Source organism: Canis lupus, chromosome 5, assembly GCF_003254725.2.
Source record: "Canis lupus dingo isolate Sandy chromosome 5, ASM325472v2, whole genome shotgun sequence".
In the NCBI taxonomy this organism is placed as follows: domain Eukaryota; kingdom Metazoa; phylum Chordata; class Mammalia; order Carnivora; family Canidae; genus Canis; species Canis lupus.
This window is the reverse complement of record NC_064247.1, coordinates 50,282,994-50,297,929: the sequence shown is the minus strand read 5'-3', so window position 1 is coordinate 50,297,929 and position 14,936 is coordinate 50,282,994. Positions and strand designations below refer to the sequence as shown.

The following is a 14,936-nucleotide window of genomic DNA, read 5'->3' as shown; positions in this document are numbered from 1 at the left end:
CAAGAGCTTAGAGTAAGAAACGCACAGAATTTTAGGGAAACGTAATGGGGTAAGTCATCCTGGCTGGGACCTGGGACAGGGCAGGGCAAGTGGTCTGGAGGAAGTGACAGGGAAGCGGTCTTTGAAGAAAGAATTCAGAGCCCAGCTACTGTGGGAACAGGGGTCTGGCTGCAGATAGGAATGTGAGCCCTAAGATCCCAGGGTCCTGTGATTCTTTCAGAGCTCATGACACAGATAGAGAAAATCCAGCATCATGGGCTACTCCCTTTGTGATATGAGCACAGCAGAGCAGGATCCCTGGTGCAGATCCCTGGGCTTTAGGAAAGGGATCCCATTGGTAGGAGGCTTGCTGATACTACAGAGCTTAGCCTGGACTTCCATTCCCCTGGAACTAGTGGCCTCATACGTCTCACTCCATTCTCCTCTGGTGTCTCCTGACACCCTGGGACCCACCCTGGCATGGCCAGGCACCACAGCAGGAAGAGGGAAAGGAAACAGAAGGGGATTGGGCCCTGCCCACAGTGCCAGCTCAAACGTGACATGAGTTGACCCTTCAGTGGTGTCTCTTCATCATGATCTCTTGCTGTCTCCCATCCCCTGGATTCCTCCTCTGATGGCTGCGTGAGTCGAGGGCCTTGCCCTTGACGTTGCCTCATCATATTACCTGTGCTGCCTCCAGATGATGCAGATCCCTGAAGACAAGAGTTTTACCAAATGTTGGGGCATAGTTAACCCCTGCACTTTGTGAGATCCAACTAAATAAATTACTCATCCCCATCTTAGAGATAAGTCAACTGAGGCACAAGCCAGAGGACAATATGGAAAAGGCACATAGTCTATGGGTAAATATATCGGGATGTTAAGTATAGAAATTACCATCATTAACCAAGATCCCACTGTGGGTTGCTGGAATCCCTCTGTGTACATTTAACCTTATAAACTGCTGAGAGTAGAAATTGGCACCTCATCTTACAGACAAAGAAACCAAGGCTCGGGGAGGTCAGTTCAATTGCCTGACCAAAGTCAAAGGAGGAGGGGAGGGGCAGCACCTGGACTGGGACCCAGGAATATCAAGGCCCAGCGCCCCCTGCACTGTGTTGCCCGCCCTGGTCTCTTAGCTTTTCTGAGTAATTTGTAATCATGTAATGATTATTCTTCCTTTCCCAAAAGACCATTCTGAGGCAGAGAGAAGACAGACCTAAAAAAAGGAACCCAAATTACCTTGTAATTTCCCCCAAGAGAAAACCGATAACCACGTTTCATCTAGAAGTCCACCGGTCAGATAAGATTCAGGTGTAAAATGTGATCTATGAGCCACTTCCCAATTTCAGCCTTCTGATAGCCAGGAAGCCTTCCTACCGGGATGCAGGAGAGGGATAAGATCTGCCTTGGCTATCACATCCCGTTCGAGAATGGGAAATAGGCCCCCAGGAGCAGGGCGGTGTGGGTGACTCTGGGGCCTGACAGGCCACTGTGGCTCAAGCCTTGATGAGAGTGGGTCCTCTGCTGGGCCTCATGTCCCTGAGCTGACTCAGAAGCAGGGGTACAGCACTTCACAGAAAGTTCTGCTTTGGAAACCAGGGCTGCTGAATGAAAAGGCTGTTCATCGTTATTTGGATTCCGATTGAAACTGGACCCTTTGTCTCTGGCTGCAGACCAGTTACAGTTCCAGACAAAGGGACCTTTTCTTTGGCTGGAATTCCTCTGCTTTAGGAAGCTGTGACTGACAAGTGATGGCAAAGTGCATCTGCCTTTAAATGCTTTGGGTTCTGCTAAACTCATTAATGCATCAGATAAAATAGTTCGCATTCCAGGCAGAGCTGCCTTCTTCCTCTCCTTCACCCAGCTCAGAGAAAAGAACACATTTGCATTTGTTCCTGTAAAAGGCACGTACACAGCAGTGGGTGTATAGGTAGAGTCTTTGATGCCTTTAAACATTGTAGTTGCTCTAGTTTTCCCACAGAGAAAGGATTAGAGAGGACCCTAGACCTGCAGGACTCTTAGGAATACTGTCAAAAACACAACGGGATTTAGAAGATTCTTTGGAGACAGTGCGGAGTCCTGGAAAGAACAGGGGATCACCTCTGTGACTTTGGGCAAGTTGCTTTACCTCTCTGAGCCTCGCTTTCCTCGTCTGAAAGAAAGAATACAACCTCCCTGTTAGATCATGCCGAGGAGTACCTGCTTGTGAGTTTGTGAGCACCAAGCTCCAAGCCTGGCTCAGAGTCGGTGATCAATAAGTGTCAGTTCACTTCTTCCCTTAAAACAGCCCCACACCAAAAAAAAGAGGTGTTTGAGGGGGGAAAAAGCAGTTTAATATTTTGTAAGCAAATCGTTGCCATTTGGGGAGCAGGCGTCTCCGTGCAAGCAGAGAAAATGGGGCTTTGCCAACTTGGGAAAGTAGCTTCTACGTGAGGACGAAGAATCTCCCAGTACCCCTGGCAGTTAGTTTAACTGTGGTTTCAAGAAATACTTGGTGTGTACTAAGTAATTGTAGGTTTCCCCCATTGACTTGGGACTAAATGTTCCTCCATCTGAATTTTGTTTTTTTAGCTCTGGCAGTTGCAGCAAGGGTTTCCCTCTTTCTGTGTTACTCGTTATTTTCATCCTTTGCCCCTCCATTGATTGATTCAGGAGCCGTCTTCAAGCACACCAGCGTACCAAGCTCAGAGCTTGGCGGGGGATGCGAGAAGGAACCATGATGTCCTGCCAAAAGGGTCGTTATGAAGAGAACGAGTGCTCTCGGGTCTCTAACCAGTGTCTGGAGAGTGCAGTGGGGACCCAGAGGGTGCTGGTGTCAGTATGAGTCAGGTCCAGGCAGCAGACAGGGAACAGATGACACACTCAGAGTTTGGAGAGAAGTCAAACAGAGGGTCTGTTTGCTGGGGTGTGGGCAGAGTGTAGGGAAACCCTGATGACCAGGCAGTCCCCTGGGTCTACCCACAGTCTTACCCGCCCTGGGCTTGCAGGGGCCCAGCAGGGACATAACCCACCTGAGACTGGGCAGCTACATGAAAAGGCTGCCAAACTGGAGGTGGGTCAGGTACGTGACCGTGAAGATATGAGGCCTACCCCCGCCAGTGTCCCAGGACCCTCGGTGAATGGGGAAGAGGTGGGAGTGACCCAAAGGAGAAGCAGAAGCAGTGAGTCGATCCCTCCCTCCTCCCCACTGGGGTGACAGGGGTGAAGAGAGGCTTGAGAGAGAAGAAGGTAAATGTTAAGAATCCTGACCGCTAATGCGAATTTAGTGCTTCCTCTAAGCCAAGCACTGTTTGTAGTGCCTTCCTTACAGTAGCACTTTCAATCCTCGGAGCAGCCCCAGAGGGAGGTGGAATTTCAGCCTCCCATTTTGCAGATGGGGAAACTGAGACACAGAGAGGTCCAGTAACTTGCCTAGGGTCCCACAGCTAAATCGGCAGGGAAGCCAGAACTCCTACTCTCTCAGTCTGGCTCCAGGGTGCTTAGGGTGTAACTGGAGAGCTAGTGGGGGATAATTCACTGGACTCATGCTGGTTTCTGGCTCCCAAGGACAGGGGACTGCAGGTAGCTCCTCCCTGCTCAGAACTAGTTATACTTTTGACAGCCTAAGGAGGGGCAGGGAGAGGAATGGCATTTGGAGGCGCTTGCTATCTTCTAACAAGTGCCAGGTCCCCCGGGGTGGTCACAGTACCACTCACAAGCACTTAGGCACACATAATCCCGGGACTCTGCAGAGGCATGCCGTGCTCTGCGGATTTGGGCAGCACAGGCCTTCTGTGTGGCCCGTTGCCTACCCTTCCCCTCTAGAAGGTTGACGGGCACCTGCTCTGTCCCTCCCCCACTGCTCCAGTCTCAGTCTGGGCAAAGCACATGTAGAGGGTCTTCTACAATCAGTGGTCATTCTGACAGCGGCAGCCACTGCCCTCAAGGGCTAAACAGAGGCTGGAAGTGTGCTGAGCCCCATGTGTGCCTTCTTTCAGGAATCCTCACTGCAAACCGGTGCAGCAAGTCTCACTATCCACCCCATTGTGTACACTAGGAAACCGAGGCTGAATGATTAAGTAACTTGCTAAAGGACCCAGGGCTAGTGGCACTGGCTCTGAGCTCTTCCCAGAGACCCGATCCCACCCCAGATGCTTGCCGCCAGTGGCTCAAGTGCTGGCCCTGAGGTCGGGGGGCTGGCATGCCTGAGCCCCCTGGCTGTGTGTGGGAGTTCTGTTCCCCGACACTCTGCTGGGGCGGCCGAGCAGTTAACCCAGCCTGGGAGTAGGAGGATGAGTCAGGAGCTAATGGGACCCCAGGGGTGGACGTTCCAGGAAGGTCTTTGCAGAAAAGATAGGAAGACAAATCCAGTCTTTGGAAAAGTCAGTCTCCTGTCTTGAATAGAGGGAAATTTTCAGGTCTGGCTACAGAGCTTACCTCTGTGGAGTCTGCTGCCATCTCCTGATTAGCAAATGCATTTATACTTATATTTCATGTATATTTTATTTATACCACACACACACATATGTACATATATAAATATACAATCCTGAGGATGTGAAATTACTTTTACTCCTCTTAAACCCACTGTGAGCCTCAACTTCCAGGAGCTGCATCCAGAACACATCCTTGCTGCCTGGTGGACCACTATTTGTCCTTCACATACCTCCAGAATATTCCTCTCCATTCTGATGAGCCTCCATCCCCTGTCTGGGAAACTCATTCTTTTGCCACTGAAGCCCTTATTACCATGTGCTAGATACTAGGTAACTAGTGTCAATTCCAGGGATTCAGCAGTAGCTGAGACCAAGAGCTTGCCCTCATGGAGCTTCTGTTCTAGCAGGGGAGACAGGTGGTAAACAAGAGAAGTAATCGTGCATGGCTGGAAGGTGCTGAGGAAATAGAGGAGGGATGAGGAGTGTCGCGGGTAAGTTGTCACTTTAAACTGAATGGTCAGGAAAGCCGCAGTGGGAAGGGTATGTTTGTGCAAGTACACAGGGACGCAGAGGGAGCTGCCTTGTGGGCATCTGGGAGGAAGTGACCCAGACAGAAGGAACGGTATGGGCGAGGGCCCCGAAGCTGATTCAAGAAAACAAGGAGTTCAGGCCAGGGTGGATACAGCCGGGGTGGGCACCGGCTCTGGAGGGTCTTGCCAGCCATTGTAAAGGCTTTGGCTTGTATGCAGAGAAATAGGAAGCCACCAGAAGGATTAATCACACCTGTTACTACCTCCCTTTCCTCAGTGCATCTCAGTTAGAGAACCAACCCCCTGCACCGTCTTCACCTCTTTCTCCTCCTCCTCTCCCTTGAGACCCGAGTAGCAGGACAGAGTCAGATTCATCTCCATGTTTGCTGGGCCCTGCAAAGAACTCCAGAAGTGTTTGTTGAAGGGAACTTGAACCCCTGGCAAGTAGCAGCTAGCAGAAGCCTGGAAAACTGGGCAAAAAGGTCTCAAGAGTTGATGTCTGTGGTGCCGGGTCCCTTGGGGCTCTTGGCTACCTCACCAGCACGCACAGACTGTGAAATCCTTCAGAATCAAGTCATCCCAAAGAACTGAGAACTGTGGGGAACGGGGAGAGGGTACCTGCCGCCCCCTTCACGCCACATCATATCAGGTGTTTCTGTTGCTGGAGCTGCTTGCTGGCTCCCCTCGCCGCCACCCCCTGTCCTGCTCCCTAACCAAGGTGTGGCCTTGTCCTGTGCAGGCATGCCTGTGGTCCTGTCGCAAGAGGTGGAGTCTGTTCTTGTGGGCGCTGCTATTCTGGGTGCCTGTGCCTCGGGGGATTTCACTTCTGTACAGGTATGTGAGGACCAAGGGGTGGGTCATGGCCCCTCCCCGTCTGAGGCTGTCCTTCCTCTTGACAGCAGCTCACATCTTGCAAAACACACATAGGATGTAATTAAGAAATGATAGGTTCCAGCCAGGGAAAGCACAAACACTTCTAGCCTCAGACATATTTATTGCAGTTTTCATTTGACTTGGCCTCTGTTAGTGTTGGTCACTCTGTTTTTCTGTTAGTTTTCTTTTCTCTCCTTTCAAATAGCTCTTAAATTGTTTCTTTTACTTTCCTGTTGACCTTTTTTTATTTTTGTAGCAAAGGAAATAGATAAGGTTCAAAACTTCTGTTTTTCGTATAAATTTCAGGTTACTATTTGCTTATTTCATCTCCACCCACCACTTTCCAGATAATTTTGAGGACTCTATCAATAAAGAACACAAATGAAACCATTAGAAATAAATAGATAGATAGATAGATAGATAGATAGATAGATAGATAGATAGATAAATAAATAGGAAAAAAGGAACAAAGATATAGGAAAAAGGAAATAATGTGGTGGCTGTGATGGAGCACACAACTTGACTCTGAGCTTCCTGGCAGCCAAGACAAAAACGAACACATGGTAAGTTGCATAATTCTTATTTTCAAAAAAGAGGAAACATTAGTTTCTTGTGGGAGACAAGGCTTTTCCTGCCTCCAAATTGCAAAAGACATCTCACGTAGGTTTTATGGAGAGACTATGAGTGATAAAATAGTAAAATTAACAACAGGTTATGGAGAGGTAGAGAAGCAGCCCAGGAGGAGGCTGGGAGCACAGGCTTTGGACTCTGGCTGCCTGGGCTCAGATCCTACCTCGACTCCCTCCTAGCTCTGTGACCTGACCATTCTGCTCTTGACTCTGTTTCTTTATCTGTAGTAATCATCAGGCGCACAGAAGGGGTTCTTTCTCTAGATCAGGAATGCGTACTGAGTCCCAGTGTTCCCATCTTATATTTGAAAAAGCTGAGGCGTAAAGAAATGAAGTACGTTAGTCTCAGAAAAGGAAGTAAATGCCAGAACCAAGGAGGCTGGCTCCCCAGCCTCAACTGAGAGCTCAAGAAATATTTGTCCAGAGAGCTTAACTGGCTGGCTCAAGGTCTCCAAGTCAGGATGAGAAGCAGCTTTTATACCAGTAGCCCAGTCACTAGAGTGCTATTTATCGTGACCCTCATATGTACCAAGAACTGTACTGGGTGCCCTTCTTGTGACCTTCCTGACACCTATAACCTACACGGGCAACAGAGGTTAGATGACAGGGTTACAAAAAGGTGACAGAAGCGAAGGGTACACTGTTGGAAACACAGATGCAAGAGTCTGATTCCACGGTCTGTCTGTATACCGCACACCGGCCACACTTCTGGAACTGAAATCTGGGAAATATCTCTCCCGGGGAATTGAATCCACTCGTGAATGCCAAGTGGCTTTCAACGACAATTTTTGATCAAAGATGGTACAGCTGAATTCTCAACGATTTCTGGATTGTCCAGTACTGTCTCAAAAACATCGTATGGGGTTCTTTATTGCTGAAATGTCAATGATTGGTCAATTATTATTTTAATGCATCTGTTTATGGGGACATTCTCACAGCTAGAATGCTCTTCCTAGGGCAAATAGTAGGTAAAGCAAAACAGGAGAGATGCTTTGAGAAGCATCTGCATAGGCTTACATCATATTGTAATCGGAACATGTCCGTTCATGTGTCATATTTTGAAGCCCTAGCTCCCAGTGTGGATGGTATTTGGCAACTGGGTCTTTCATGGGGAGACTGGGGTCAGGTGAAACCATGAGGGTGGGGTCCTCATGATGGACTTAGTGCCCTTCTAGGAAGGATGCCAGAGAGCTTGTGCTTTCTCTCTCTACTATGTGAGGACCCAGCATATCTGTGGCCCCCTGCAAGTGAGCGAGAGAGCCCGCACCAGAACCTGACCCTGTTGGCACCTTAATCGTGGATTCCTAGCCTTCAGAACTATGAGAAAACCAATTTCTATTGTTTAAATGCCCAATCTCTGGTGCTTTATCATGCCAGCACGAGCAAACTAAGACGCCTCACTTGATCTTGACAGCCTCCCTGCCTGAAGGCTAAATGTTTTCATCCTTGTGTTACATATGGAGGAAGCCAAAGCTCAGAGCAGTTTTCAATAATTTTCCCAAGACTACAGTTAATAAAGGGCAGAAGCAGAATTGAAACTAAGGCTCTCTGGATCTATATCCCATCCTGATTTTCATTTTTTTCCTACTTTGATTTTTTTTTCTTTTTGTGTTAAAAATAGGTTTTGGCTTCATAAATGTTTAAAGCTGTATTTTCTGAAAAGAAATACCTGCTGTTGGTCACAAATCAGGGGATAGTCTATAGCTTGAACAAAGAGTAGTGTGGGGGGCAGCCCCGGTGGCTCGGGGGTTTAGCGCCGCCTTCAACCCAGGGCCCGATCCTAGAGACCCAGGATCAAGTCCCACGTCAGGCTCCCTGCATGGAGCCTGCTTCTCCCTCTGCCTGTGTCTCTGCCTCTCTCTCTCTCTCTCTCTCTGTGTCTGTCATGAATAAATAAATAAAATCTTAAAAAAAAAAAAAAGAAAAGAGTAGTGTGGGATAGGGCTGCTTCATCAGATAGATACTTCCTACTGTGACTTTATGTACCTCAGTGGTATCTTGGTCAAATCTGGAGTTTCTAGCTCCAAGACGATTCCACACACATCTTTGCCTACGTGGAAACCGAACTTAATTCCTCACTGACATCATCGTCACTACATCAGATTTTTCCGTTAATCTTCTGGAACAGAATCTCAGATAGGGTGCATTGAATATTGGGATTGGTGACAGGAGTAGCAGCTGCAAATCTCACAACATTTTAAAGACAAGCTCGTCTCTCCTATTAAACCCAAGGAAGGATGAGCCCCTCGTGACTGTAATTTCTAGGAGACACTATAATCTAGTAAAGAGAGCCCCCAGCTGAGAGAGCTCTGAAAGCTCATCTGGCATTGCATGCCCGAGAGAATCCTATAGTCTCCACCCCTGTGCTTGCTCGTTGGGTATCTTCAGGCAATGTCACCTGGCCTCTCCACGTACTTGCTTTATTATTTCCTTTTTTAAAAAATGCCTAAAAAGGAAGAATTGCCACTCATATGGGACTGTTGAGATAAAGAGCCCTTGAAAAATCTAAAGACCTCCATGAACCCCAGGTATAAACATCAACATTGTTATAATGATTATGTTCACAACTGCTTTGGAAATGTAAATGCACATAGGCACAGCTTCCTTCACCCCTCTCCAAAGAAGAGGCACCGACCCATGTGCCCCAGGCCTGGGGACAAGCTCAGGATTCTCACAAGCTGATGTGGAATAGAATTGCTTTTTCCTTATGATTCATATTTTTAACCTGAACTTCAGTACAGGTTTTTCTTTGAACTTCAGAGATCCTACCTGGTCTTCAGCGTGCCTGCTTCTCCTTCCTTATAAGAAAGTTGAGCGATTTCTGCCAGGAGCTCATTGTTTTCTCTTCTCGTAGACCACACATTCGGTGGTTGGAGGGAGGATTTCATTTTATACTCCCATAGTGTGCAGACTTTGGTAGACATAGCCAGAGTCATCTCCTCCAGATGAACGAAAGACTAGGAAAAGTCTAGAGGACCCAGGCTACAGACCTAGGAAAGAAACCTACATGCCTGGGGAGACAGGGGTTCCCGACTTCCTGGGCCCATGAGTGGGGCTATCCAGCCAGGGATAGAGCCCTGTGCCTTCCGATGGTGATAGCAATAGGTCAGAAGGATTTAGTGTTGCAAGTTTTACCTATAATAATTGCAAATCTGTCTATATATTGCAATTCTGGGCCAATTTATCAGATGGAGAGGGATAGTGGATAGCATGTTCAGGTAAGATATTAAGGGGAGAGATTAGTCAAGTACAAGGTCCATTACTATTTCAAATTTTGAAGCCAGTGCCTGGCCTCCACTGCTTGCTCTTTTATTCATTCATGTGGCCATCCTCATAGCCTCTCTCTCCCTTTCTTCCCTGCTTCCTTCCTGCCCTCCCTTCCCTTAGACTTCGAAAGCTTCCTGCTGATCCCCTTTCAAATGAGGATCTCACAGAGGGTAGTGATAAAACCATCCATCCATATTAAAGAATAGAACGACTAATAATATCTTCAAGAGTTGTCTCTGTCTAGAAATGGTGTTCTCCATTTAGTAGTTTTCAAAACTCTACCTCCAGTAGATAGTATGACAAATATCATGGCACGGTTATCTTCACAAAGACCTCAGATCTGTAGCTGAATCAGTAAAATAGAATCAAACCACAGAGATGCCACTTCATGGTAAAAGTTCAATCATTGAGCAAGTGACAGCGGATGCAAGGAGGCGTCTTCCTTCCTCCTTTTATGCACTGGAATATGGAATCTATGCAGTCTTGACCTCTGTCACCTTTCCATCTGACCACTCCTGATCTCCCAAGTCACCCCATCAACACTCCCTTGGCTGGCTGTGCACTATGAAGTGATTCTCTAGTTCTGAATGCCCTAGAAAGCAAATAATTATGAGTAGAAAGTTGGGGGCATCCCATAACACTTCTTTAGGCTCCCAAGGCCTTGGAAAAGGAACAAGCTGGAAAAAAAAATACATTCATGAAATAGCAACGTGCTCACATTATCTAAGCATAGACAGTAGAGAAGTTCTAAGAACTGCAAAGGATACATGCAACAAGAAACCGGTTTCAAGACACCATGAAAGAAAACTCAGTCAAATGGCAACAGAGGCAAAAATACAAAACAGCTTTCCACTTTCTGCTTCCTTCAGGCTCCTGCAGATGTCATGTGCTTTCTGTAATTTCTTATCATAAAAGACAGGGGTTTTGTTGGTGTCGTTGTTCCCAATCTATTTATCTGAAACAAGCTCTAACAGTGCTATTTATGTTGACACCTGCCCCCCCACCCCCCAAAACAGCAGTGAAGGAAGTCTCTGAAGCAGCAGTCGGCAAAAAGGGGGCGGTGACAAGAAATGAAGAATTCCCCAATCAATGTCAGGCACCTACCAGTATAAAGAAAATAAGCCCTTGGAATCAACCAATTAATCCAAACCTCTCTTCCCCCACAATGTGAACATTGCCACTCCTGTAAACCCTTGACTCCTTAGGTTCCCACCATCAGCTTTCCTTGTCACGTTCCAGACAGACTCTTGGGTCTTGCAGACCAACACATGGAAGTGGCTTGTTGAGGGCCATTGATTACTCGTCCTTTATGCAATGGGCACCCATAAGAGAGGTGGTCTTCACTGACCACGGTGGTCTGCCCTCGAGGTTAGTGCTTGCAGACACCCTCATTGCTTCGCTGAAGCCTGCAAGGCCGTTCTTTGTCCCAAAGTTTGCTTCCATTTGAGCCAGTTACATTCAGACCTATTATGCGCTTCAAAGTCTGGGATTTCCTAGATGACCCAAGACGTCTCCGTTCTGTTTCCTTACGTGGGAGTCAGCTTTTGTGAGTTTGAGAGCTGTTTGGCAGTCTGTCACCATCCACATACCAGTTTCACACTATGCAGAGTAAAGCTGATGATCGTGATCTTAGTTGCCAGAGGCTTGGAGACACTCTCAGGTCGCAGACGTTCAGAAATTTGAAACCGTCCCATTTCTTGGTACATTCAGCCTTGCTTAATTTGCCTTTTCCCCCCCCTTTTCCTGGACTACAAGTAATCAGTCATATTCATTGAGAAAAAGTAAGAAAATTCAGGGAAGCTGAAAGAAAAAATATGAAAACAGTGACCTTACTACCCTAAAAATTTCCCAGTAGTGAAGATTCTGGTTTCTATACTTCTAGCGCTTTTATATATACTTTTAAACCACTTTACACTTCTTTAAATTACAAAAATGTGTTCATACCATGCCTAATGTTCTATAGCTTTCTCCCCCACCCAAAAACATGTAGTAAACATTTTTATTTGTCATTTTTATGGGCCACATAATTTTATATCCCATAGAATATGCCAAGGCTTCTGTCACCAATCCCCTCATTTTGAGTATTTACGTTGCCTCTATTGTTTTAAAGAATGCTGCAGCTAATATCTCTATAGCTAAAGGTTTGCAGATAGCCTAAATTATTTCCATAAAATAAATTAGGGAGATATAATTGTTTAGCCAAAAAGTTTCCCAAATTTTAGAATTTGGATACATATTAACGCCGTACACTCCCACCAACGGTGGATGAAAATTCAGGGCTCCCATTTCTCGTGTATGAGGAGTCCATTGCTCTGAATTTTAGTTCCATCTAGCATTCATCCCCGGGCCCTTTATAATCCTATTCATTTCACATATGGTCCTGATATTATCAACTTTCTTTAGTCGCCTTTTGCCCTTTGCTGCTTAAGCATGTGTTTCTGGAGATACGAGATTCTGGTTTCTAATTAAATAGATTCAGATTTCTGATTGAATTTTCTGAGTGTCCTGTCCCATATGTCAATGCCTCATAGAAAGTCAACAGAAAATCCTGGACTGAGAATTAGTAGTTTAAAGAAGAATTAAATTAAGAATGCACTGCTGGCCCTAACATTCATTATACTTATTGCCACACCTGGTTAACAGTACACTCTTATCTTTTCAAGAATCGTTCCTTATAAAAAAAAAAAAAAAAAAAGGCAACAGATTCAGGTTCTGATTAATTGTAAATCTCCTGTTCCAATGTACTTTGCAGAATGGAATCACGGGTATAAAAGTCAAAACGTCAGCTGAAAATTAGAATTCTCTTTTTAGATAATTATTTCAGAATATGATATATAGCATTTGACTCTCCTGCTCCTTATAGGGTGATCTAGGAACAGGGCCTGTCACTCTCCATCCCTCATCATTCATAAAATCTTTGTGGCAACCAGTGAGTGTGTAACAGTCCTAGTGTGCAGATGAGAAACTCTGAAACATGGAGGATAATCAAGCCTTATTTGATACAAAGTCCATGCTCTTTTTATTCCAACAAATTGTATCCCCATGAATACATATACTTTGCCCAGGAAAGACATAGATCCCAACATGGCAGTGTAGCTGCCCTTCACAGGGTAATACGGTTTATAGAATTATCAGCAGCATACATTTGTTATCAGTGTTTGGGTGAGCACCCAGTATAGAAATAAAAAAATGTGTGCCCTCTTTGATTTAGAAATTTTCTAATTCCTTTTCCTGGAGAAGGCTTCATACCATGCCCACCAGTATTGTTTTGTTTTGTTTGTTTTATTTTATATCTTGCTTTTTAAATCATAATCCACTCATTTACTTTTTATAGAGGTAGATGCAGAAAAGCACTTTAACTAATTCAGAGCTTTAATTAAAAGACACTTTTTATACTCTCGTTATTAACAAAAGATTTAACCTAATGAACATTTTTTCCCCAAATATGTCCCTCCTCTTTTTTTTTTTTTTTAGAAACTTAAGAATTGGGCTTTTTATAAAAGCAAACAATGGTCAAACCTCTACTGAGCCCTTAAAAAACTTAGAAGGGTTACAGAACTATATTTCTAGAATAAAGTTTATCAAACTCTTTATTTTGTTCAAGACAACATTTCATACTGGTGCAAATCTGAAAAGATACATAACATCTTTCTGTGGAAACCAATGCTTGTGAGTAATTAACTTCCCATTGTAATGATCATTTATACCTTTACTTTTCATAATAAAATTCCCTTTTGAAATAAACGAAATGAGTAGGTTGGGTATAATTTCTTTTTTCCTTTACACTAAGATAATTCATGAAGAGCAGATCCATGTTGTATAAGCTTAATGTTCAAAACAATAAATTAGGCTATGGACCCAAATAAGAGACCAGGAAAGATACGACCTTTAGTTAAATCAGGAATTTTTTATAATTGAGAAAAAGGCCCTAACAAATGACTACACACAGATGTTCACGTACATATACATACATATACATATGTACATACCACATGCTATTGGACACAGTTTGATTCAGATTCATTCAATGTACAGAGGTCTTACTGAAGTCAATGAAAGAGTTTGGGTTGTAGCATTGAGGCAAGTGATCAAGAAGTATTTGGAAAGAAAAAAATTATCTTACAGTTGTTTACTGGAGGTATTGGGTACTCTGCAGTGAACCCTAAGAAAGTACCATGTATTCAGAAAGTTGAGTGGCAAGTCTTTAGTAATATGCATATCAAAGAAATTTGAACATTTAGAAATTTGATACCATGTTAAAAGTTGTACATAAGGACGTTTCCTATACTGTTATAATAATTTTACAAATGAGGCCGCAGGTTAAAAGAGGTGAAATGACTTATCAAAAGCCAATGGCTAGATAGGGATAGAGCCAGAATCCAAGGCTTAGCCTAAGATTTCAAAGGTAAGGTTTCGGGATCCCTGGGTGGCGCAGCGGTTTGGCGCCTGCCTTTGGCCCAGGGCGCGATCCTGGAGACCCGGGATCGAATCCCACGTCGGGCTCCAGGTGCATGGAGCCTGCTTCTCCCTCTGCCTGAGTCTCTGCCTCTCTCTCTCTCACTGTGTGCCTATCATAAATAAATAAAAATTAAAAAAAAAAAAGGTAAGGTTTCCCAGATAGAAATGTATTCTTCTGTGATTGAGTGTGATTGGTATTGTTTAAACAACTAGTACTGGAATAGAAGGGAAGGGAGAAGAAATAGGTAGGAAATATCAGAAAGGGAGACAGAACATAGAGACTCCTAACTCTGGGAAACGAACTAGGGGTGGTGGAAGGGGAGGAGGGCGGGGGGTGAGGGTGAATGGGTGACGGGCACTGAGGGGGGCACTTGACGGGATGAGCACTGGGTGTTATTCTGTATGTTGGCAAATTGAACACCAATAAAAAATAAATTTATTATTTAAAAAAAAAAAAAAACTAGTACTGGTAGTAGACAACTAGAATTTGAGTGTACTGGGCAGCCCAGGTGGCTCAGCAGTTTAGCGCCGCCTTCAGCCCAGGGTGTGATCCTGGAGACCCAGGATCGAGTCCCATGTCGGGCTCCCTGCATGGAGCCTGCTTCTCCCTCTGCCTGTGTCTCTGCCCCTCTGTCTCTCTGTATGTCTCTCATGAATAAATAAATAAAATCTTAAAAAAAAAAAAGAATTTGAATGTACCTTAATGTGCCACTGTTCTAGTCCACACCCCCATAGAGAGCATTCTTAAATTAAGATAATTTTATTTTTCTTCTTCTTCTTAA

The 14,936-nt window shown here is 45.0% G+C and overlaps 1 protein-coding gene across 26 annotated transcripts in view; it reads left to right on the top strand.

Annotated features, from left to right (window-relative positions):
- FGGY (FGGY carbohydrate kinase domain containing) overlaps positions 1-14,936 on the top strand; it is a 420,837-nt gene that overhangs the window by 329,718 nt on the left and 76,183 nt on the right. For 24 of the 26 annotated variants that reach the window (XR_007410823.1, XM_025427818.3, XM_025427831.2 and 21 more), the window contains one exon: positions 5,667-5,761. The exons of the other annotated variants lie outside the window; for them this stretch is intronic. Coding sequence is in view for 23 of the 24 variants with exons in the window: in XM_025427818.3 (XP_025283603.1) it covers positions 5,667-5,761 (95 nt within the window). In the remaining variant the exon portion in view is untranslated. The remainder of the gene's footprint in view (positions 1-5,666; positions 5,762-14,936) is intronic. 26 annotated transcript variants of the gene reach the window in all.